Below are 22,952 nucleotides of genomic sequence, written 5' to 3'. Positions count from 1 at the left end.
AGAATAAAGACAAGAAAGATAGATTTTTAACCTCAAGGAAGAAAAAGGAGGAGAGAGCAAAAGAGAAAGAGGAGAAAAGAGAAGAATAACTCACTGATATTAAAGTTCGAAGAAGAAAAATAACGGAAGAGAGAGAAGAGAGGAAGTTGACTGACATATCTTAGGTCAAAGAAGAAAAGAAAATCAGAAAAAAACAGAAGAGAGGAATGAAAGTTAACTGATATCAAGTTCAAAGAAGAAAAGAAAAAAAAAGAAGTTAACAAAGCGATAGTCAAGTTCAACAAAGAAAACGAAACAAAACAGAAGAGAAGAGAAGTCAGAGGCAGTCAGAGTTAGTAAGAGGAAGTAAGAAAGATGACGTCGGGGAGCAGCATGGCAGACGTGACCACGCTGAGTCCCACGGAGCAGTCCCACTCCCTTGCCCAGCACTACATCAACATCCCAGCCTCAGGTCAGTGTGTGCTCCCTCCCTCAATCACTCCTGCTGCCTCCATGATTCTTTTTCTGCTTCCGTGGGCGCGTGACGGAAGCTGACAGGAACGAGAGGAAGCGAATGTCTAGTTATCTGTCGCTCTTCCCCTTGAAAAGAAAAGAGGGAATAAAAACTGCAAGGAAAGAGAAGAGAAAAGGTAGATGAATAAAATATGGAAATGAATGGATAAATAAATAAGTAAATAAAAGGGATAAACAGAGTAAAGAATTCTAAGTTTAGGGTACTTCAGTTCCAGTCTAGTGTATTGGTCTATCCTCTCTCTCTCTCTCTCTCTCTCTCTCTCTCTCTCTCTCTCTCTCTCTCTCTCTCTCTCTCTCTCTCTCTCTCTCTCTCTCTCTCTTTCTCTTTTGGTGTTAATTTTCTTCTTCTTCTTCTTCTTCTTCTTCTTCTTCTTCTTCTTCTTCTTCTTCTTCTTCTTCTTCTTCTTCTTCTTCTTCTTCTTCTTCTTTCTATACCACAAGGAACTACATACAAATTTTCTCCAAATAAAAAGAAATAAAAAAAACAGAAAAAAAGAATAAAACGACTAAAGAAAGCAAACAATAAACAAAGAAGAAACAGAGAATACAATAACTGGCTTTGTTTGCAACTGAATCCAGCGTTGCAAGTTGGAGCATTTAGCGACAAAAATAATAACAATAATGGCGGCTCTTTATGTCTCCCTGTCACTTTACACCACTCGAGTTTTTTATAGAATACACTTGTCACCTTCATTTCGGGAACATGTAATGGCGTAGCTTTTTTTTTTTTTTTTTTCCTTTTTTTACCCTCACTTCTTTTTCCCCACCTCTTTCTCTTTCCCCCTCCCCTCCCTCCAGTACGCGTCCATAGCGCCAATTATAGAAGCGTTTCAAGGGTATGAGCGCTTTTATTGACTTTTCTTGTTGATGGTGGTGGTGGTGGTGGTGGTGGTGATGGTGGTGGTGGTGGTGTGTGTGTGTGTGTGTGTGTGTGTGTGTGTGTGTGTGTGTGTGTGTGTGTGTGTGTGTGTGTGTGTGTGTGTGTGTAAGGGGAGAAAAAAAAAACCAACAGATATTAGATTATACACCTCCCAGCCTATTTTTGGTATGGAATATGTTAGGTTAGGTTAAATTAGGTTAGATTAAGTTAGGTTAGATTAAATTACCTAATCTAATTTAACCTAACCTAACCTAACCTAACCTAATCTAATCGAATATAACGCAAATAATCCTGTGTGTGTGTGTGTGTGTGTGTGTGTGTGTGTGTGTGTGTGTGTGTGTGTGTGTGTGTGTGTGTGTGTGTGTGTGTGTGTGTGTGTGACGATGCATAAGAGATAAGAAAACTACGATTTTATTTTGTAAGCTCTTCATTTGAGAGGAGAGGAGACGAGGAGGAGGAGGAGGAGGAGGAGGAGGAGGAGGAGGAGGAGGAGGAGGAGGAGGAAGACAAGTGGAACAATGGAAAAGTGAAAAAAAAAAACGATAAAGATGAGAAGGACGATTAGAGCAAAATAAAGAGAGTGAATGACATAGATAAGGAGAGAGAGAGAGAGAGAGAGAGAGAGAGAGAGAGAGAGAGAGAGAGAGAGAGAGAGAGAGAGAGAGAGAGACCCCTAGTTCGTTTTCTCTTTACTATCAGACAGTCAGGCGATAGAAAACGGAGACCAGAACTGCCACTTTACTTTATGGGGCGATAAGGGTCTCTCTCTCTCTCTCTCTCTCTCTCTCTCTCTCTCTCTCTCTCTCTCTCTCTCTCTCTCTCTCTCTCTCTCTCTCTCTCTCCCTGAGTTTGCTTTCTTTGTTTTTTCTGCTTTTTTTCTTTTCTCTTAGTATCTTTCCTTCGTTTTTTTTGTTTCCTTATCCCTTCTTCCTTCCTTCGTTCCTTTCTTTCTTCCTTCCTTCCTTTTATTCATTCACTCATGCCTTATTCCCTCTCTTGCGTCCTTCCTTTCTTTCTCTCCTTTTCACCCTTCTATCATGCACGTCTTTTTTCTCCTTCCTTTTTTTTTTTCGTTTCCTTCATTCCCTTGTCTTCTCTTCCCCCCTCCCATCCCTCCCCTTCCCTTCCTTTCCCTTTTTTTCGTCCACTACTTCTTTCCTTTCATACTTTTCTCTTTCTTTCCTTTATTTCCTTTCCCTTCCCTTCCCTTCCCTTCCTTTTGTTATCCTATTTTTCTTCCCTTCCTTTCTCTTCTTCTCTTCCCTCCTCTTACCATCCCTTTCTTCTCCACTCCCTTTTCATTCCCTACCCTTCCCCCCTTCCTTCCCCCTTCCCTCCCTTCCTGCTCAAACAACCCAATACCACCGCGGCTTTAATATCATCTAATTTTGTCACTCTCTTCAGCGGCGTCTGTGTGTGTTTTGTATTACTCATCCAGTAGCGCTTGCCTCTCTCTCTCTCTCTCTCTCTCTCTCTCTCTCTCTCTCTCTCTCTCTCTCTCTCTCTCTCTCTCCTGCAATTTAGCGAGTGCCTCCTCTGTGCAGCGGTATTCCTCGCCTTAATAAGAAAAACCTGCAAGTTGAAGGTGCGGAAGAGAGATAGGGAGAGAGAGAGAGAGAGAGAGAGAGAGAGAGAGAGAGAGAGAGAGAGAGAGAGAGAGATAGGAGGATGTGGGAAGGGACAGGGGAAGACGGAGAGATGGAATGATGAAGAGATAAAGAGAGGGACGAGCAGATAGATACATGGACAGACGGATACGCTGGCAGACAGTAAATATATGTAGAGCCGCGCCGTGCAGACAGACGGACGGAGAGATGGGTGGAAACAAAGACAGGCAGAAAGACAGGGTGAGATAAACAAACCAATAGACGGAGAGACAGTCAGATAGATAAATAAATAGATAAATTAATAAATATATATACTAATTGACTATATTATTGAATTATGTCAGAGAAAATTATTATTATTACAAAGAATACAATATTTGACAATTATAACTTCAGGTAAAATTAAGGTCTATATTTATTACAACAAAAGAGACGATGGACAGACACAGACAAACAAACAGACAGATAAATGGACAGGTGGATCAACAGAATGATAGACTGATAAACAGATAATTAGATAAATTGATACATGGATGCACAGACAGACAGACAGACACAGGAACATACGAGGAAACAATCAGAAACATCGATGGAAAATCAAATAGACAGACGTTGACAGACAGACAGACAGATTCCCAGTATCAAGATTTTACCTTCACGCTCCGCTGCTCTTCCCGCTTCAGTCCATTAATGGTGTTGACCTGTGATACAAACTCGTCGCGCCCCCTCCCGCTCCTCCTTCCCTCCCGCCCTCTCTTTTCTGCGTGAAGATCAGATTAATATATGGATCACACACACACACACACACACACACACACACACACACACACACACACACACACACACACACACACACACACACACACACACACACACACACACACACACACACACACACACACACACACACACAGAGTTCCGTTATTTTCTTTCTTCTTTCCTTCTTTTTTTGTCTTCCTTCCCTTTTCTTTTCATTTTCTTCCTGTATTCTTTGTTCGTTCCTTCCTTCTTTCCTTTTTCCCTTCTTTCTGTATTTCCCGTCCCTCACTCATTCATTCCTTCTTTCCTTCCTTTTTTTATTCTTTTATTTTTTTTACTTCCTTCTTCCGTATTTCCTTCCTTCCTTCCTTTCCTTTCATTCCTCTTATTCCGTTCCTTTCTTTTTCTTCTTCATTTCCTCTTGTTTTCATTTCTTCTTATCTCCCTTTCTTCCTCTCCTTCCTTCCTTCCTTCCTTCCTTCCTTCCTTCCTTCCTTCCTTCCTTCCTTCCTTCCTTCCTTCCTTCCTTCCTTCCTTCTTTCTTCCATTCCTTCCTTCCTTTCTTCCTTCCTTCCTTCCTTCTTCCGGTGGTTATCACTCCCTTTTTCTCGTCCATTATACCTCCTTTCCTCCTTTTTGTTTTTTTCTCTTGTTCTTAGTTCTTTTTTATTCTCCCATCCTCTCTCTCTCTCTCTCTCTCTCTCTCTCTCTCTCTCTCTCTCTCTCTCTCTCTCTCTCTCTCTCTCTCTCTCTCTAGATTGATTGATTGGTTGATTGGCAGGTTGGTTGGTTGGCAGGTTGGTTGACAGGTTGGTTGGTTGGTTGAATGAATGAATGAATAACATGGTCCAGTTTGCAGTGAGTTAGACAAATTGAGTGAGTGAGTGATAGTCGAGCTGAGGCACAGACAGATACACTTTTTAGACAGACAGGTGAAAGATGTAGGTGACAGGTGATATGTGTAAGGGGAGATTAAATATAGATAGATGGATAGATAGGTAAATGGGCATATAGACATGTAAACAGACAGACAGACGGAAAGACAGATTGGCAGATCGACAAATATATATAGAGACAAGCAAACAGACCGACAGACGAACATAAGCATATAGACAAACAGACAGACAGACAGACAGACAGACAGACGGACGGACATATATATAGGCAAGCAGACAATTAGACAGACAGGCAGATAGACAGACAAACAGACAGACAGATGGAAGAACGAGACTGCAAGCAAAAAGACAAAAAAAAGTTAAAAGCCAGAGCGAATTTTTCATTTTTTTAGATTTTTTTCTTTTAACTGCAAGGAGGAGAAGAAAAGGCTGACGATTGTCTGTCACATGATTGGCTGCCATAGAGAGTAAAGAAGCTAGTTCCCGAGCTCTGATTGGCTAACTTGAATCCAGGTCACTTTTTGTTTCTTTTTCCTGCTACACATTTTTTTTCTCTCTTTTATGTCAATTTGATTAATTTTCTCTCTTAGGGCTTTTTTTTCGTTCAGTGATTTTAATTTTGTATGTAATGATTTTTTTTTTTTATGATCGTGTTAACTGCGTTTTAATTGGTGACGAGAGAATGGACACTTTTTTATCCTTTTTTTTCTTTCGTGATGCCTTTTTTATGTATTTCGTTTCAGCTTCCGTGTGTGTGTGTGTGTGTGTGTGTGTGTGTGTGTGTGTGTGTGTGTGTGTGTGTGTGTGTGTGTGTGTGTGTGTGTGTGTGTGTGTGTATTTCTTTGCGACTGCGTGTTTTGGTATGTGAATATTTATGTATGAGTGAGTGTATGTATGTAGGAAACACACACACACACACACACACACACACACACACACACACACACACACACACACACACACACACACACACACACACACACACACACACAGTTTTATACCACTACATCTGCATATGCATATTCCCCCCTACTCTCTCTCTCTCTCTCTCTCTCTCTCTCTCTCTCTCTCTCTCTCTCTCTCTCTCTCTCTCTCTCTCTCTCTCTCTCTCGTAACTCCCAAGTAAATCACACCCCTCCACCTGTCCTACCTGCGCTAATTATACATCGAGGTGTGGCGAGGTGAGGGGCGCCGCTCTCCTTAATGAAGGAGTGGCAGGGGAGGGAAAAGTCACGAGGCTTGACCTTAAAGTTTGTATGCCATGAAGGAATCACGTTTTTCTTTCTTTCTTTCTTTCTTTCTTTCTTTCTTTCTCTCTTTCTTCCTTTCCTTTTATTCTCTCTTTTTTCGTGACTTCATCTCCTTTAAGAATGTTATGAGTACTTTTGCCTATTTCTCCTGGGTGTCTGTTTCTTTGTCTGGATAGGTGGATGAATAGATGGATAAATGGATGGCTAGCTGGAGGGTTGCCTGGCTGTCTGGATTGCTGGCTGGCTGGCTGGCTAGCTGGCTGACTGAGTGGCTGGCTGGCTGGCTGGTTGGCTGACTGGGTAGCTGGCTAGCTGACCGGGTGGTTGGCTGGCTTACTGGGTGGCTGGCTTACTGGCTGGCTTGCTGGTTGGTTGTTTGGTTGGCTGGTTGGCTGACTGGTTGGGTGGCTGGCTGGTTGGCTGATTGGATGAGTGGGTGGGTGGCTGGCTGGCTGGCTGGCTGGCTGACTGGTTGGGTGGCTGGCTGGTTGGCTGATTGGATGAGTGGGTGGGTGGGTGGCTGGCTGGCTGGCTGGCTGTCTGGTTGTCTGGTTGTCTGGCTGGCTGACTGGTTGGATGGCTGGCTGGGTTGCTGATTGGGTGGCTGGCTGGCTGGCTGGCTTGCTGGCTTGCTGGCTGGCTGGCTGGCTGGCTGATTGGCTGGGTGGCTTGCTTGCTGGCTGGCTGGCTGGCTGGCTGGCTGGCTGGCTGGCTGGCTGGCTGGCTGGCTGGCTGATTGACTGGCTGGCTTGTTGGCTGGCTGGCTGGCAGATTGGGTGGGTGGGTGGGTGGGTGGCCGTCTATCTGGCTGGCTGGTTATCTGGCTGGCTGGCTGGCTGGCTGATTGGGTGGGTGGGTGGGTGGCCGGCTATCTGGCTGGCTGGCTTTCTCTCTCTCTCTCTCTCTCTCTCTCTCTCTCTCTCTCTCTCTCTCTCTCTCTCTCTCTCTCTCTCTCTCTCTCTCTCTCTCCTTTCCTTTCCCTTCCCTTCGCTTCCTTGTTTCAGATATTATCGATTTCCTTGCCTTTATCCGCCCGTGGATCTGCAAGAGAAGAAGAGAGGGGAGGGGGAGAATATACTACCAGCTATTGCGTTATTAATGGGCTCGTTAGGAAATGCAACAAGCTCCCATTTGCAGCCGCGTCGTGTTAAGCCATAACCTCCTTTCGTAGCAGTCATTTGTGTTCCTCCTCCTCCTCCTCCCTCCTTATTGTCTCCTTCCATAGTTTTACCTCTCCTGGCAGTTCCCGAGCTTGCAGTCACCTGGTGTTACTCAAAATAGTGTTGTATCATAGAAGATGAGTAACTGGGAATGTTTTCTGACTACTTAGGTTCTTCTTCATTACATCTTCGCTAATTGAGTGTGGCTTCCTTTTAAACCCCATACACACGGAGCATCTTGATGCGCGATGTCTTGAAGCGACGAGTTGAAAAACGTTAATTTCAACTCGTCGCTGCACCATGAACACAGTCATGACGCGGAGCCATTTCAAATCGCTGAGCAGTGTGTCAATGACCGCTGAAGAAGAAGGACGCACGCGCTCTCTCTTCCGCCCTGCTTTCATACAATGGCTCAACCAACAAAGCCGTTGTAATGGACGAAGTGTATTACCTTACATTTCATTGAGTTGCTGAAGCAGCACCCAGCCATTTGGAATATCAAGTGCAAGGAGTAGAAGATGAGAAATATCAAGAGTATATAAGCATGGAAACTAAAAGCTGACTTATCTTCTTTTGTAAATTGTAATGTGCGGTATGAAGACATCACCAAAAAACTCCATACACTGAAAACACAGTTTCACAGAGAAATGACTGCCATCAATGCATCAAAGAAGTCTGGTGCTGGCACGACAGATGTATACGCTCAAAAGCTGTGGTGCTTTAATGATTTACTTTTCCTTGCTGAAGGAAAAATCATACGTACCTCAACTTTCAGTTTAGTTTTCAAAAGTTTTTTTTAGCTGCACACACAGCAACTATACTCCACAGTACAGTTTGTTCGCAGAGTAGAGTGTCGGCAGACATACTTCTCCCGTGAAAGCCAAATGATGACTGAGATCTGATGGCTCACACAAGGATGAGATTCGCAGTGATGCAGCCCGTTTGGACGCTAGTGTCAATTTTTCAACACCACTACTGCATCACGTCGCTGACACGTGATGCTCCGTGTGTACGGGGCTTATTAGTGTTCAGTGTAGCTATTTTTCTCACTTTTTTCTTGTGTTTTCCTTGTTTTTTGTTTTCACTGCTTTTTCTTGTGTTTTCCTTGTTTTCTTATGTTTTTACTGTCGTGTTTTCCTTGTTTTCCTATGTTTTCACTCTTTTGTGTTTTTCTTTTCTTATGTTTCTGCTTGTTTTCTTGTGTTTACGTTTCCCTTGTTTTCGTATATTTTCTCTTGTTTTCTTGTGGTTTCCTTGTTCTTATGTTAGGGATTTTAAAGAGATGTTATTAGGGATTTAAAAAAAAAGTTACAGTTGACTAACTAGAGAAGCTATTACAAAATTTTTAAGAGAAGTTGTTAGAAATTTTTCAAGGAAAGTTGTTACGAATTTTCTGGAGCAGTTGTTAGGGATGTTCGATGTAGTTATTAGAGATTGCCGTGGGAATTTATTACAAAATTTTCAAGAGAAGTTATTAGAATTTTCAAGAGAGGTTAAGAATTTTCAAGGATTTTCAAGATAGATATATATATTAATAGTTTCCAGAATTGTTACCATGGCTGTAATGGCACGATACGACCAGATTAGCAAGCTTCTACATCATTAGCCACAAAAAAACGAACCATATATGGGAACTTGAACCACTAATTAGCAGTGTGGCCTCTGAAAACGAACTAATGAGATCCGGAAGCGTCTCAAAACACAGACCCTCAGGTGGTTAAGGCGCAATTAGCAGGTGAGGCAGATGAGGAGGTGAGGCAGGTGAGGCAGGTGAAGAGATGAGGAGGTGAGGAGGTGAGGCAGGTGAGGAGGTGAGGCAGGTGAGGAGGTGAGGCAGGTGAGGAGGGGAGGCAGGTGAGGCAGATGAGGAGGTGAGGCAGGTGAGGAGGTAAGACAGGTGAGGAGATGAGGAGGTGAGGCAGGTGAGGAGGTGAGGCAGATGAGGAGATGAGGCAGATGATGAGGTGAGGCAGGTGATGCAGGTGAGGAGGTGAGGCAGATGAGGAGGTGAGGCATATGAGATGAGGAGGTGAGGCAGGTGAGGAGGTGAGACAGGTGAAGAGGTGAGGCAGCTGAGGAGGTGAGGGAGGTGAGGTGAGGAGGTGAGGCAGGTGAGAAGGTGAGGCAGGTGAAGAGGTGAGGCAGGTGAGGAGTGTTGTTAGAGTTGGATTCTGTTCGATTTTTTTCATTTCTTTTATTTTATGAGTTAGATTATCGAAGAATGATGTTAAGTTAGGACCTGATTACATAAAAAAAAAGTGTTCCTTGTATTAGAATTAGATTTTTCATATTAGATTTTGATTCTGAGTGTTAACCGATTGACTGCCACCTGGTACACGTTTTTCTAATTACCAAACACTCTGAGACATCCTTACTTGTTCTACAGCCGCATCCAATCTTTTAAACGGGGAAGAAATTACAGTGTATTCTTTTTCACCGGTAACTTTCTTGTAGATGTTTATAAAGACCACGCATTGCTTCTGGTGCTGCTAATTGTTTCGTGTCGTAGTGGATCACGTTATGGTAGGATTGGATTATTTTAGATAGTTCTCTTTATATTAGGACTGTTTTCTTTATGCTGCATTTGGATTCTTTCATATTGATGTTTAAATTGAATGTTTTTATTAGAATTGTCTTGTTGCCCTTGTCCTCACGCTCAGTGTTCATTATTATGTGTAGGATTATGTATGAAATCGTTGTCTCTCTCTCTCTCTCTCTCTCTCTCTCTCTCTCTCTCTCTCTCTCTCTCTCTCTCTCTCTCTCTCTCTCTCTCTCTCTCTCTCTCTCTCTCTCTCTCTCTCTGTGTGTGTGTGTGTGTGTGTCTGGTTCCCTTTATCATCTTTATCTCTCTCTCTCTCTCTCTCTCTCTCTCTCTCTCTCTCTCTCTCTCTCTCTCTCTCTCTCTCTCTCTCTCTCTCTCTCTCTCTCTCTCTCTCTCTCTCTCTCTCTCTCTCTCTCTCTCTCTCTCTCTCTCTCTCTCTCTCTCTCTCTCTCTCTCTCTCTCGTCTGCCTGTCTGTCTATAACTATCTTTAACTACGTCTCTCTCTCTCTCTCTCTCTCTCTCTCTCTCTCTCTCTCTCTCTCTCTCTCTCTCTCTCTCTCTCTCGTCTGCCTGTCTGTCTATAACTATCTTTAACTACATCTCTCTCTCTCTCTCTCTCTCTCTCTCTCTCTCTCTCTCTCTCTCTCTCTCTCTCTATCTATCTATCTATCTATCTATCTCTTGCAGGGAGAGAGAGAGAGAGAGAGAGAGAGAGAGAGAGAGAGAGAGAGAGAGAGAGAGAGAGAGAGAGAAAGCCACGTGCCAACACTTGCTTTTATGTACGAAGATTTTTATTATATAATCAACGTAACTGCACACATATTACACACACACACACACACACACACGCACGTGCGCGCCATTAATATCAGGCACGCATTAGAATTTTTCATATATGTGTACTTTTTACGTTCGTTCATCTCCTTTGTGTGTGTGTGTGTGTGTGTGTGTGTGTGTGTGTGTGTGTGTGTGTGTGTGTGTGTGTGTGTCAGGCGTCTCTTGATTGGAGTATCGAACCCCGTGCTCTGACTGGCTGGCTGCGTCATCTGTCGAGCGCCCTGATTGGTCACTTTTAATCAAACACCTTTACTGCTAATATTCCTTTGTTCCACATGCCTGCCTTGAGGGACCCGCCGCACTGCTTTCCCCTCCCTTCGTGTCGCTATTAAGGATCCTGTGCTCATAAAAAATAGATACCTTAACTTGGTAACACTAATGCTTCTGTTTATTACCTCCGTGTTGCAAGTAAGGCTCCTGTTCATCACCTTCATGTCACTTCTGATGGCCCTGTTCATCATCTTAAATGCAGTCACAGCAAGGAAGAAATGTTATTGTTTGGTGATTAAAGGTACATAAGGAAGAAATGTTATTGACTTACGGCACCGCGGCAACGAATTTCTTACTCTCTCTCTCTCTCTCTCTCTCTCTCTCTCTCTCTCTCTCTCTCTCTCTCTCTCTCTCTCTCTCTCTCTCTCTCTCTCTCTCTCTCTCCCTTAAAAAATATGTAGATCTTATGTAGTTAATTCAACTCCTTAGTCACGTGTTGGCTTCGTGGTTGAAACTCGTACTGTTTAATCCAATTCCTTTGTCGCTTATTGGCTTAGCATTTTAAATCTTATACGGTTTGTCAGTTCATTGATTATATATGGGGTTTGCTTCTCGAAACTCCATACAGTTTAAGTTCAGTCACTTAGACACGTGTTGGCTTGGGTGCTTGAAAGAAAGAAAGGAAAAAAAAAGGGAAAGAAAAGAATTAAAAGGAAAAAAAGAAACACAGTAACAGTTAAAGTTCTCGGAAGTGAAGTGAAGTGAACCGTGACATTTACACAACGAGAGATTAATTCAATCCCCTCTTTCAAAACCCGATGACAGCCTTAAATTTCGAACAGTTTTGTGACCCGATAAATGAACAGGAAGTGAAGGAACTGCACCTAGTGACTCGTACCTCCAAGATTAATTTACTGGAACAAGGCAGGTTAGTCGGCAGCGCGTGTGACTACAATGCAGGAAATCTCAGGTTCGATTCCTAAGGACGGGAGGCAATTTTCTGGGAGGACTGGCCGCTCGTAGGATCACCCAGCCTTGAAATGGTACCGGGGAGATGTGACTGGGGACGTGGAGGAGGAAGAGAAAGGAGCTGGCCACCCTATTCTATATGCCGAGGCTCAGGGCGGGTGGTCACTACTTATACTACGCTGTTTTGCTTTGTTGTGTGTTTTTTTTTTTTTTTTGACGTACGGAAAAATAAAGTAGGGTAAAAAAAAGTGAAAAAAAAAACACCTGCAAGTAAAATAAAAATGATAAGAATGATGGCAAAAGTATTGATGAAAGCGAACTTAAACAGAAAATTGTTAGATAGCAAATTACCTCTCGAATAACAAAAGAAATTGATGGTAACGAAGATGACAAAAATAAAGAAAGGTAACTAAAAAAATAAATAAAAATAGATAAAACAACCGCAAGTAAAACAGGAAACAGACGATAATAATGATGATAAAAATAAAAAAAGCAAGATAAAAAAGTGAAATAACCAAACTCCAAGTAAAAAAAAAGTTAAAAATAAAACAAACTGAAAGAAACTCAAGAAATTGGAAATAAAAAAAATCACTAAGTAAAACAGAGAAACAATGACGAAAATGCGAAAACGAAGTAAAAAAATAAATAAATAAATATAGACGTTTAACTGAATCCTAGCAAAAAAAAAAAAAAAAGTAATTATAATAGAAAACGCTGCTTCTTCCACTGTGAAATTCCTTGAGCCAGCATCTAACTTTTAGTCTCTAGTATTCCCTGAGGCGAGAAGTGTACCAGAGAGTCAGTGGTGCCTTCTAATAGGAAGACAAAGGGCAGGAGGAGAATAAAGGGAAGGTTCTCTTTTGTATAGCAAGGTACATATCAAGAATTCAATTACGCCGGACAAACAGGCTGTTGCAGAGAGAGAGAGAGAGAGAGAGAGAGAGAGAGAGAGAGAGAGAGAGAGTACGAAAAACATATATATAAACAAACAAATAAATAAATAAATAAAAACATGGTAACATCAAAAGTACTCGGAAGTGAAGTGAACTACGTCATTTGAATAACGAGACGGAAATAAAAACCCTTTCTTCGTATGCAAAAAGAGAGAGGGAGAGAGGAGAGTGGAGAGAGAAAACGAGATTAATGTTAGAATGGGAGAGAGGGAGGCAGTAGGAAAGGAGGGAGAGAGGTGGGAGAGGGAGAAAGAGAGGGGAGGGGAGGGGAGGGGGAGTCTCAGCTAAAAAGAGGAATGAATAGCGGAGACTTGATTCAGTGACAGTATTGTGAAGGACGAGGGACAAATCTACACTGGGGAAAAACTGGGAAGAAAAAGAAAGATGGTACGGGAAAAAGTGTAAATAGAAAACTGGAAAAAAAAAAGAGGGAACAGAACGGGTAGGTTTATGGGGAATGAGAGCTGATGGAAGGGAAAAAGGGAAAGAGATAGAAAAGAAATGGAAAGTGAAAAAAAGACGAAAAAATGAGAAAACAAGGAAGACGGAACGAAAGAAATAAAAAAATGAAGTAAAAATAAGACGATACGAAAAGAAAAAGGAATGGAAAACTGTAGAAAATGAAAGAAAAAATAAATAGAAGAAATGGAAAAAACGAAAAAAAATGACGAAACGAAAAAAAAAGCTAAATACAAAAAGAAACGGAAACAAATTCAAAATAAAAAAAACGAAACGAAACATTAAAACTGATAGAAAAGAAATGGAAAAGAGAGAAAAAAAACAATAAATAAATACAAATATAAAATACAAATAAAAAAAAATAAAAAAACAAAGGCAGGACAAAAGTAACTGGAAAAAAAGAAACAAAAAGAAAACTTATATTAAAACGAAAATAGACGAACAAAAATTTAAATACAAATAAAAAAAAAACGAGATAAAAAAAAAATGTAAAGACGAAAAATACCAGTACACAACAGAGGGAGAGGGACACCAGCATTTCAGGGACACAGAAGTCGAGGAAGAACAAAACAATGCCATGAAAAAGAAGAGACGCGGAACTGGAAGGCAGAAAGGGTTCACTGAGGCAGCGGCGGGAGAGAGAGAGAGAGAGAGAGAGAGAGAGAGAGAGAGAGAGAGAGAGAGAGAGAGAGAGAGAGAGAGAGAGAGAGTGTGTGTGTGTGTGTGTGTGTGTGTGTGTGTGTGTGTGTGTGTTATAGTATTCTTCTTCATGTGATTACTGTTGTTGTTGTTGGTGGTGGTGGTGGTGGTGGTGGTGGTGGTGATGTCATTATCCTTATTATTATCATTATCGTCTCAAATGTTTCCTTTCTTATATCTTGTTCCCTCCACCTCCTCCTCCTCCTCCTCCTCCTTCTTTGTATAATCATCCTCTTCGTATTCCATCCTCCTTCCGGTTCTTAGTCACTGTACCCTTCCTCCTCCTCCTCCTCCTCCTCCTCCTCCTCCTCCTCCTCCTCCTCCTCCTCCTCCTCCTCCTCCTCTTCCTCCTCCTTCTCTTACCCATCCTCCTCCTCCTCCTCCTCTTCCTCCTCCTTCTCTTACCCATCCTCCTCCTCCTCCTCCTCCTCCTCCTCCTCCTCCTCCTCCTCCTCCTCCTCCTCCTCCTCCTCCTCTTCCTCCTCCTCCTCCTTGTAAGAGAACCTACTCTAGCTAACAATGTATTGGATATTGTCTTCGCATCAGACGCCGATTTAATAAATGCTTGCGAAGTTGCCTTGTCTCAGCAAGCAGCGATCGTAAAATTGTACGATGTAAAATTAATTGCGAGGTTGATATAAAAGAAAATGCGCTTCTAGTCCCAAATTGCAAGAAAAGGTAACATACTGGGCTTAAATAAAAATCACAAAAAAATTAATTGGCGATCCGTCTTTGTAAATAAAAACACGGAATAGATGTGCGCAAGTTTCACAAGCATTCTTCTTGAAACTGAAAGTAAGTGGATTCCTTAAAGAAGAAAATTGATAAATAACATTAAAAATGCTCAATGAATGACGAATGCCAGAAAACATACTCGGCAGAAAAGAGCTTATATGTAAAATAAAAAAAAAAAAATCGAAATCGGATGACGATTACATGCGTTATGTAATCACCAAACGATGCTGTGAGAGGGAGATCAGAAAATAGAAACGTACCCTTCAAATAAATATATCAAGATAAGCGAAAACGAATCCTAAAAAGTTTTTTCAATACATACATAGTAAAAAAAAAAACTGTTAAAGAAAAAAAATGGACCATAAAGCTGCTAATAATACTCGTATACTTGTTAGTGACTGCAATAATATGGCAATGATCCTAAATCACTTTTTCCACCAGCATGTTTATCACCGAAGATATATCGACATTGCCGACTGCGATAAGTATGTTTAAAAATCTGAGGAAGAAAAGGTAAAAAAATAGATGAAATAAGTGAAAACGAAATAACCAAATGCCTACGAGACCTGCATCCCAATAAATGCACAGGTCCTGATAAAATATCAACGAAACTAATGTGAGAATGTCAAGATGAAATTGTGTTGCCCTTGAAATTGCTCTTCAGGTCGTTACAGGAAGGAATGGTACCGAGTCAGTAGAAATGTGCAAATGTCACACCGATATTCAAGAAAGATAATAAAAGCGCACCTGGAAACTAGACCCATCAGTCTTTTTTTTTTTTTTTATGTAGAAAGGACACTGGCCAAGGGCAACAAAAATCCAATAAAAAAAATATGCCCACTGAAATGCCAGTCCCATAAAAGGATCAAAGCAGTGGTCAAAAATTGATGAATAAGTGTCTTCAAAACTTCCCTCTTGAAGGAATTCAAGTCATAGGAAGGTGGAAATACAGAATCAGGCAGGGAGTTCCAGAGTTAACCAGAGAAAGGGATGAATGATTGAGAGTACTGGTTAACTCTTGCGTTAGTGAGGTGGACAGAATAGGGGTGAGAGAAAGAAGAAAGTCTTGTGCAGCGAGGCCGCGGGAGGAGGGGAGGCATGCAGTTAGCAAGATCAGAAGAGCAGTTAGAGCATGAAAATAGCGGTAGAAGACAGCTAGATATGCAACATTGCGGCGGTGAGAGAGAGGCTGAAGACAGTCAGTTAGAGGAGAAGAGTTGATGAGACGAAAAGCATTTGATTCCACCCTGTCTAGAAGAGCAGTATGAGTGGAACCCCCCCAGACATGTGAAGCATACTCCATACATGGACGGATAAGGCCCTTGTAGAGTTAGCAGCTGGGGAGGTGGGTGAGAAAAACTGGCGGAGACGTCCTCAGAACGCCTAACTTCATAGAAGCTGTTTTAAGCTAGAGATGAGATGTGAAGTTTCCAGTTCAGATTATAAGTAAAGGACAGACCAAGGATGTTCATTGTAGAAGGGGGGGACAGTTGAGTGTCACTGAAGAAGAGGAGGATAGTTGTCTGGAAGGTTTGTGTCGAGTTGATAGATGGAGGAATTGAGTTTTTGAGTCACTGAACAATACCAAGTTTGCTCTGCCCCAATCAGAAATTTTAGAAAGATCAGAATTCAAGCGTTCTGTGGCTTCCCTGCGTGAAATGTTTACCTCCTGAAGGGTTGGACGTCTATGAAAAGACGTGGAAAAGTGCAGGGTGGTATCGTCAGCGTAGGAGTGGATAGGACAAGAAGTTTGGTTTAGAAGATCATTAATGAATAATAAGAAGAGAGTGGGTGACAGAACAGAACCCTGAGGAACACCACTGTAAATAGATTTAGGAGAAGAACAGTGACCGTCTACCACAGCAGCAATAGAACGGTCAGAAAGGAAACTTGAGATGAAATTACAGAGAGAAGGAGAGAAGCCGTAGGAGGGTAGTTTGGAAATCAAAGCTTTGTGCCTTCCTCGATAATCACAAATTGATATTAGACTCCCAACATGGCTTCCGTAACAACAGATCTCGTCTCAACAAATCTCTTGGAATTCTCTAAATGCATATTCTCGAATTATGATGAGCGAGTTCCATCTGACATTACATATCTCGATTTCAGGAAAGCGTTCGATACCGTGCCATATAAGTGCCTTTTAAATTAAGCTGCAAGCACACGGAATGGGAGAAAAGTTGTTTGCTTGGCTTGAAAGTGGGTTAACTAATCGGAAACAACAAGTGGTTATAAATGGAGAAGTCTCCGACTGGCTTTAAGTTACAAATGGTGTTCCACAGGGTTAATTTTTGGGTCCGTTGTTCTATTTGATATACATTAATGATTTAGACTGCGGCATTTCTATCGAAAATATCCAAATTCACCGTCGATACTAGATTAGTTAAGGCCCTAACTCTGAGGCCAAACAACGGGATTTAGATGACCTAAGTACCTGGAGTGACAAATGGCTTTTGAATTTTAATGGAGTAAAGTTATGCATATCGGCTATACCAATGTAAAATATGATTATAAATTACAAGGACAAAATTTTATCAGAGTTACTGAAGAGAAGGACCTGGGCGTAATAGTACGAAGTGATTTGAAATGCGCTACGCAATGTTCGGGCTGCGAGTCGTAAAGCAAATACCATCTTGGGATTTATTGCGCATAATTTTTATTGTGAAACACCTGAAGTCATAAACGCGTTTGTATACTTCGTTAGTGAGACTGGATCTGGAGTATGCAGTTCAGTTCTTGTCTCCATGTTATCTAAAGGATATCAACAAGCTAGAGAGCGTGCAAAGACGAGCAACAAAACAGATTCCAGGACTATGCGGTCTGTCTTATCAAGAACGTTTAAAAAGATTAGATATGTTTTCCCTAAGAGATCGTCGAATCAGAGGTTAGATAAGATAGATTACGAAAATCTTTTCGAGATCTTGCAGTCGTTAACAAAAAAATAGTGGCTTAAAACTTAAAGGGCAATGATTTAACACTTTTTAACATACGTGTAGTTGACTTGGAAAAAAAAAACTACCAGCATCTGTAGTCCAGGTAAACACGGTTACTACGTTTAAGAATAAATTAGATAAATATTACAAAGAAAATGGTTTCAGATTTTTTTTTTCTCGGTAGAAGTAGTATTATTTAGAATAGTTCTCTATTTTTCCATCTTTCTTATATGAATTTCAGAGTTTGTGTTTGTATTTTATTTCGTTTTTTTTTTCGTTTTTTTTTTCTTTTCTGCCGGGTAACGCCTGAGGGAGTGGTGGGTGGGGAAGAGCTTCATCTGTTTTATCCTTACTTCCTACTGTATGGTATTTTAGTTGTAATATAGTAAACAGGTGACTTCGTCATACGTCGCAAGGCCTACTGTCACTCGTCTTTTTTATGTGTTCCTATGTATTCCTCCTCCTCCTCCTCCTCCTCCTCCTCCTCCTCCTCCTCCTCCTCCTCCTCCTCCTCCTCCTCCTCCTCCTCCTCCTCCTCCTTCTCCTCCTCCTCCTCTTACTCCTCCTTCATATTTATTATCACCATTGTCATTATTTCCTCTACTCTCTCTCTCTCTCTCTCTCTCTCTCTCTCTCTCTCTCTCTCTCTCTCTCTCTCTCTCTCTCTCTCTCTCTCTCTCTCTCTCTCTCTCTCTCTCTCTCTCTCTCTCGTTTTTTTATTTGCGTCATCAGATTATTACTAAAGATGAAAGGGAAAAGAGAGACTGTTGATATTTTTAGAAGCTGATGTTCTTATTCTCTTTTCCCTCCTTTTCACTCCGTCTTTCCTCTCTCTTCTCCGACGCCACGTGTAGGAGAGATGTTCAGTTGATTTTTTTTTTTTTTATGATTATTCTTTCTCCATCCTTTCGTCTTTCTTTCCTCATATTTTTCTATTTGAGCCTTGGACATTTATTTCCTTCTTTTCCATCTTTGTTCGTTCTTCTCATCGCATTCTCCAGTTACACCCTTTCCATTTTTTTTTTTTTTTATTCCCTTCGCTGCATCCATATACTTCTTAGGTCTTCCTCTCTTTCTCACGCCAAGTACATCCATCTCCAGCCCCCTCCTCCCCGCATTCTCCTCGTCTCTTCTCTTGCCATGCTCTAACTACCTCAGTCTCGCCTCTCCACCTTTGTTCCCAACCCGACTTACTTGTGTTGTGTTGTGTTGTGTTGTGTCTCTAATGTATTCCTTCCTGATTCTGTCCAGCCTCGTCACTTCCATCAACTTTCTCTCTCTCTCTCTCTCTGTCTCTCTCTCTCCCTCTCTCTCTCTCCCTCTCTCTCTCTCTCTCTCTCTCTCTCTCTCTCTCTCTCTCTCTCTCTCTCTCTCTCTCTCTCTCTCCACCCTTCCCCGGCACGTGTTGTAAAGCCGCGGATTTCCTCTCCTCCTTCTCCTCCTCCTCCTCCTCCTCCTCCTCCCTTCCCTCCTCGCGGTGTGATACGTAACTCAACACTAAAGATGCTTAGGAAAATCAACTTAATACCGCAGATCTTTAAGGAGGAGGAAGAAGAATACAAAGGAAGTCCAAACGCAACAGACCCTGAGGTCCTTACTAGGCTGTCTGGGTAACTATTCTAGTATATTAGTGGGAGAGACAGGATAGCACAGAAGAAGGCTCTTTCCCATCCTCTCCATTCCACCGGCCGAAGGTTGACGGGAAAAGGAAATGGCATCATGTTGTATAGAAAAACCAACATGGAATTTGAGAGGAAAGAGAGATGAGGTCTACTTGTGCTACATACAATCTACATACAATCCTAATATTTGTGTCATCTGATGAGGCGCTTCCTCTTCTTTAAAGTTTTGATTCAGTGAGGTACATTTAACTAGATGACTATAGTGATGGGTGAGTTGCTCTGCAAGGACTCGATTCGTTTTACCATTACTGTGACGGGGTCAGAAATAAGTCACTGAGGAACAAGCCATCACTAAGGTCTTCCTGAAGGGTTGGACGTCTGTAAAAAGACGTGGAAAAGTGCAGGGTGGTATCATCAGCGTAGGAGTGGATAGGACAAGATGTTTGATTTAGATCATTGATAAATAATGGGAAGAGCGTGGGTGACAGGACAGAACCCTGAGGAACTCCACTGTTAATAGATTTAGGAGAAGAACAGTGCTGTCTACCACAGCAGCAATAGAACGGTCAGAAAGGAAACTTGAGATGAAGTTACAGGGAGAAGGATGGAAGCCGTAGGAGGGTAGTTTGGAAATCAAAGCTTTGTGCCAGACTCTATCAAAAGCTTTTGATATGTCCAAGGCAACAGCAAAATTTTCACCAAAACCTCTAAAAGAGGATGACCAAGACTCAGTATAGGAAAGCCAGATCACCAGTAGATCAGCCTTGACGAAACCCATACTGGCGATCAGATAGAAGGTTGTGAAGTGATAAATGTTAAAGAATCTTCCTGTTGAGGATAGATTTAAACACTTTAGATAGGCAGGAAATTAAAGCAACAGGACGGTAGTTTGAGGGATTAGATTGTAGTAGTAGTAATAGTAGTAGTAGTACTAGATTCTAACTTGTCGCCACAAATATAATTTGACAAACACTGACTTAAAACGCTTATAGACAAACTCAATACCACGAGGGATACTTAACGAAAATTAAGTTACGACCACAAACTTTCGTAACAGATTTTAACTTTCCCCACAGAAGAGCAAATGGAACTCATGCTGAGTGTGTTGAGACGCTAGCGTAATGATACAAAGATGCTGAAAAATTAGTTTATAATCGACGGAATTTGGTAACATGTTCCAAGGTGCCTGCACTACGTAACTTAAGGCATTTCGTGATGGAGTGGCAGAAGTGACGTAACAAAGGTGACGTCAGCAAAATCCTCAGGGGCAGTAATCAGAATAGGACAAGAAATAGCAGGTTCAAGTTTGATTAAGCTCGATTTAAAGAGGAGATAGGAAGGAACTGATCCTCAAATAGAGTGGTAGATGAATAGAATATACTCAGTAATCATGTTGTTAGTGCTGAGTCATTAGGAAGTTCAAAAGTTTAGATAGATTTATGAATGAGGATAATAGGTGATCCGTACAGGAACTGCCACGTGTAGGCCTGATGGCTTCTTGCGGCTTCCCTTGTTTTTTTTTTATTATTTATTTATTTATTTATTTATTTTATTTTTTTTATGTTCTCAGGTGACTGATTTCCACTGCGTCACATTTATTGAAGCGGCATGTGATAGCGAATCCTGCAGTTGGTATCAGTCACTCTGTCACTCTGCCCAAGCGCAAGCACTGACACCTGGCTGGCACCATGCTTTGAACATAAGAACATAAGAACATAAGAAATAAGGGAAGCTGCAAGAAGCGACCAGGCTTACACGTGGCAGTCCCTGTATGAAACACTCCTACCTATTTCCATCTGTTATCCCCATCCATAAACTTGTCTAATCTTCTCTTAAAGCTCTCTAGTGTCCTGGCACTAACTACATGATTACTGAGTCCGTTCCACTCATCTACCACTCTATTTGAGAACCAATTTTTTCCTATCTCCTTCCTAAACCTAAATTTTTCAAGCTTGAACCCGTTATTTCTTGTTCTACCTTGGTTGCTGATCCTAAGAATTTTGCTTACATCTCCCTTGTTATAACCCCTATACCACTTAAAGACTTCTATCAGGTCCCCTCTTAACCTACGTCTCTCTAGAGAATGTAAATTTAACCGCTTCAACCTCGCTTCGTAAGGAATACTCCTCATCCCCTGAATCCTTTTAGTCATTCTCCTCTGTACTGATTCTAATAGACCTATATCTTTCCTGTAATGTGGGGACCAGAACTGCACAGCGTAGTCTAGATGAGGTCTGACCAGCGCCAAGTATAACTTTAATATTACTTCCGGCCTTCTACTTTTAACACTCCTAAAAATGAATCCTAGTACCCTATTTGCCTTGTTTCTGGCTTCTATGCATTGTTTCCCTAGACGGAGTTCAGAGCTAACTATAACTCCTAAATCTTTCTCGTACCCTGTACCTACCAGAGTTTGGGTGTTTAATGTGTACCTATTGTGTGGGTTTCCTCTACCTACGCTAAGCACTTTGCATTTATTGATATTAAATTGCATTTGCCATCTATCCGTCCATTCATTCATTCTATCTAAGTCTGTCTGCAAGGCGATGGCATCCGCTTCTGACCTAATTAATCTACCTATCTTTGTGTCATCCGCAAATTTACTAACATCGCTACTAATTCCACTATCCAAGTCATTGATATATATTAGAAATAATAATGGCCCTAATACTGATCCCTGTGGCACCCCACTAATGACATGACCCCACTCGGATTTCGAGCCGTTTATTAGCACTCTCTGTCGCCTGTTACCAAGCCATGACCCTATCCAACCTAACACCTTCCCATCTATCCCGTGCGCCCTAACCTTTCTCAGGAGCCTTTGATGGGGCACCTTGTCGAATACTTTACTTTGAAACACTTCTGCGCTGTACCTTCACTACATTCAAAAGACTCTAGTTGAAATTGATACGGGTTTTAAGGGTAGTTTTACGGTTCTTGTGAAAAATTAACATGATCTCTAAATTATTAACTATAGAAACACTCTTGAGGAGCCGACTAGTCATCTCTGTGGCCTCTGAAAATAGTCGTGGTGAGAGAGCGAAGCGTTTCATCGTGCGGGCCCTACAGGTCGACAGTAACAAAGACAAATTTTGCGAATTTACAAGTGCTAACTTAATAGTCCAGGGATACTTGACGAAAATCAGTTTACATTCGCAAACTTTCGTAACAGACTCTAAATTTGCTGGAAATCAACTTAAGATCACAAAGTTTGATAAGAAAAAAATCATTTGGGTTCTTTCTTCCAATTCTTCTTTTTTTCTTTTTTTTCTTATTTGAGGGAGAGAAGATTAAATTATCTGGCCTTTTTTCTGAATTTATTTTGCTTTTGGTCTGCCTCCCTTTTGAACGAAATATTGATGAAAAATAGTGATAATAGTAAGAACAACAACAACAACAACAGAAACAACAACAACAACAACAACAACAACAACAACAACAACAACAACAACAATAAGCAACTACTAAAACAATATCAACAACAAACAACAAACAACAACAACGAGAACAACAACTAAACTAATCCAACTTACCCCAGATTGACATAACATCTACACAATACAGTCACAAAATAACGTAACGCACCACAAACCACTGTCACCAGATTACGTAACAAATAGCAGGTTCACGCCTCACACCTGCACGAGGACACACACACCTGTAGAGCAGGGTCACGTGGGGCAGGTAGCTGGCTCAGGTAGCACAGGTAGCGAAGAAATGGCTTTTGAATACTTCACGGCCACTCAATGTGTGTTTGTGTGTGTTTGTGTGTGTGTGTGTGTGTGTGTGTGTGTGTGTGTGTGTGTGTGTGTGTTGAGTCTTGAAGGATCACGTGCTTGATTTCCAACACACACACACACACACACACACACACACACACACACACACACACACACACACCAGTGGCTTTCAAATGCCTTCTCCCTA

General features: G+C 41.6%; 1 protein-coding gene across 1 annotated transcript in view; it reads left to right on the top strand.

The window, feature by feature from the left end:
• Positions 1–22,952, top strand: part of LOC135105702 (synaptotagmin-10-like) — a 111,000-nt gene that overhangs the window by 3,691 nt on the left and 84,357 nt on the right. Inside the window, exon 2 of the mRNA XM_064014108.1 lies at positions 1–451. This exon is cut by the window's left edge and continues 334 nt beyond it. Within this exon, the coding sequence (XP_063870178.1) occupies positions 355–451 (97 nt within the window). The 5' untranslated portion in view covers positions 1–354. The remainder of the gene's footprint in view (positions 452–22,952) is intronic.

This window comes from Scylla paramamosain, chromosome 12 (genome assembly GCF_035594125.1).
Source record: "Scylla paramamosain isolate STU-SP2022 chromosome 12, ASM3559412v1, whole genome shotgun sequence".
Lineage (NCBI taxonomy): Eukaryota > Metazoa > Arthropoda > Malacostraca > Decapoda > Portunidae > Scylla > Scylla paramamosain.
The sequence above is the reverse complement of the archived record's forward strand: the minus strand, read 5'-3'. Positions and strand labels throughout refer to the sequence as shown.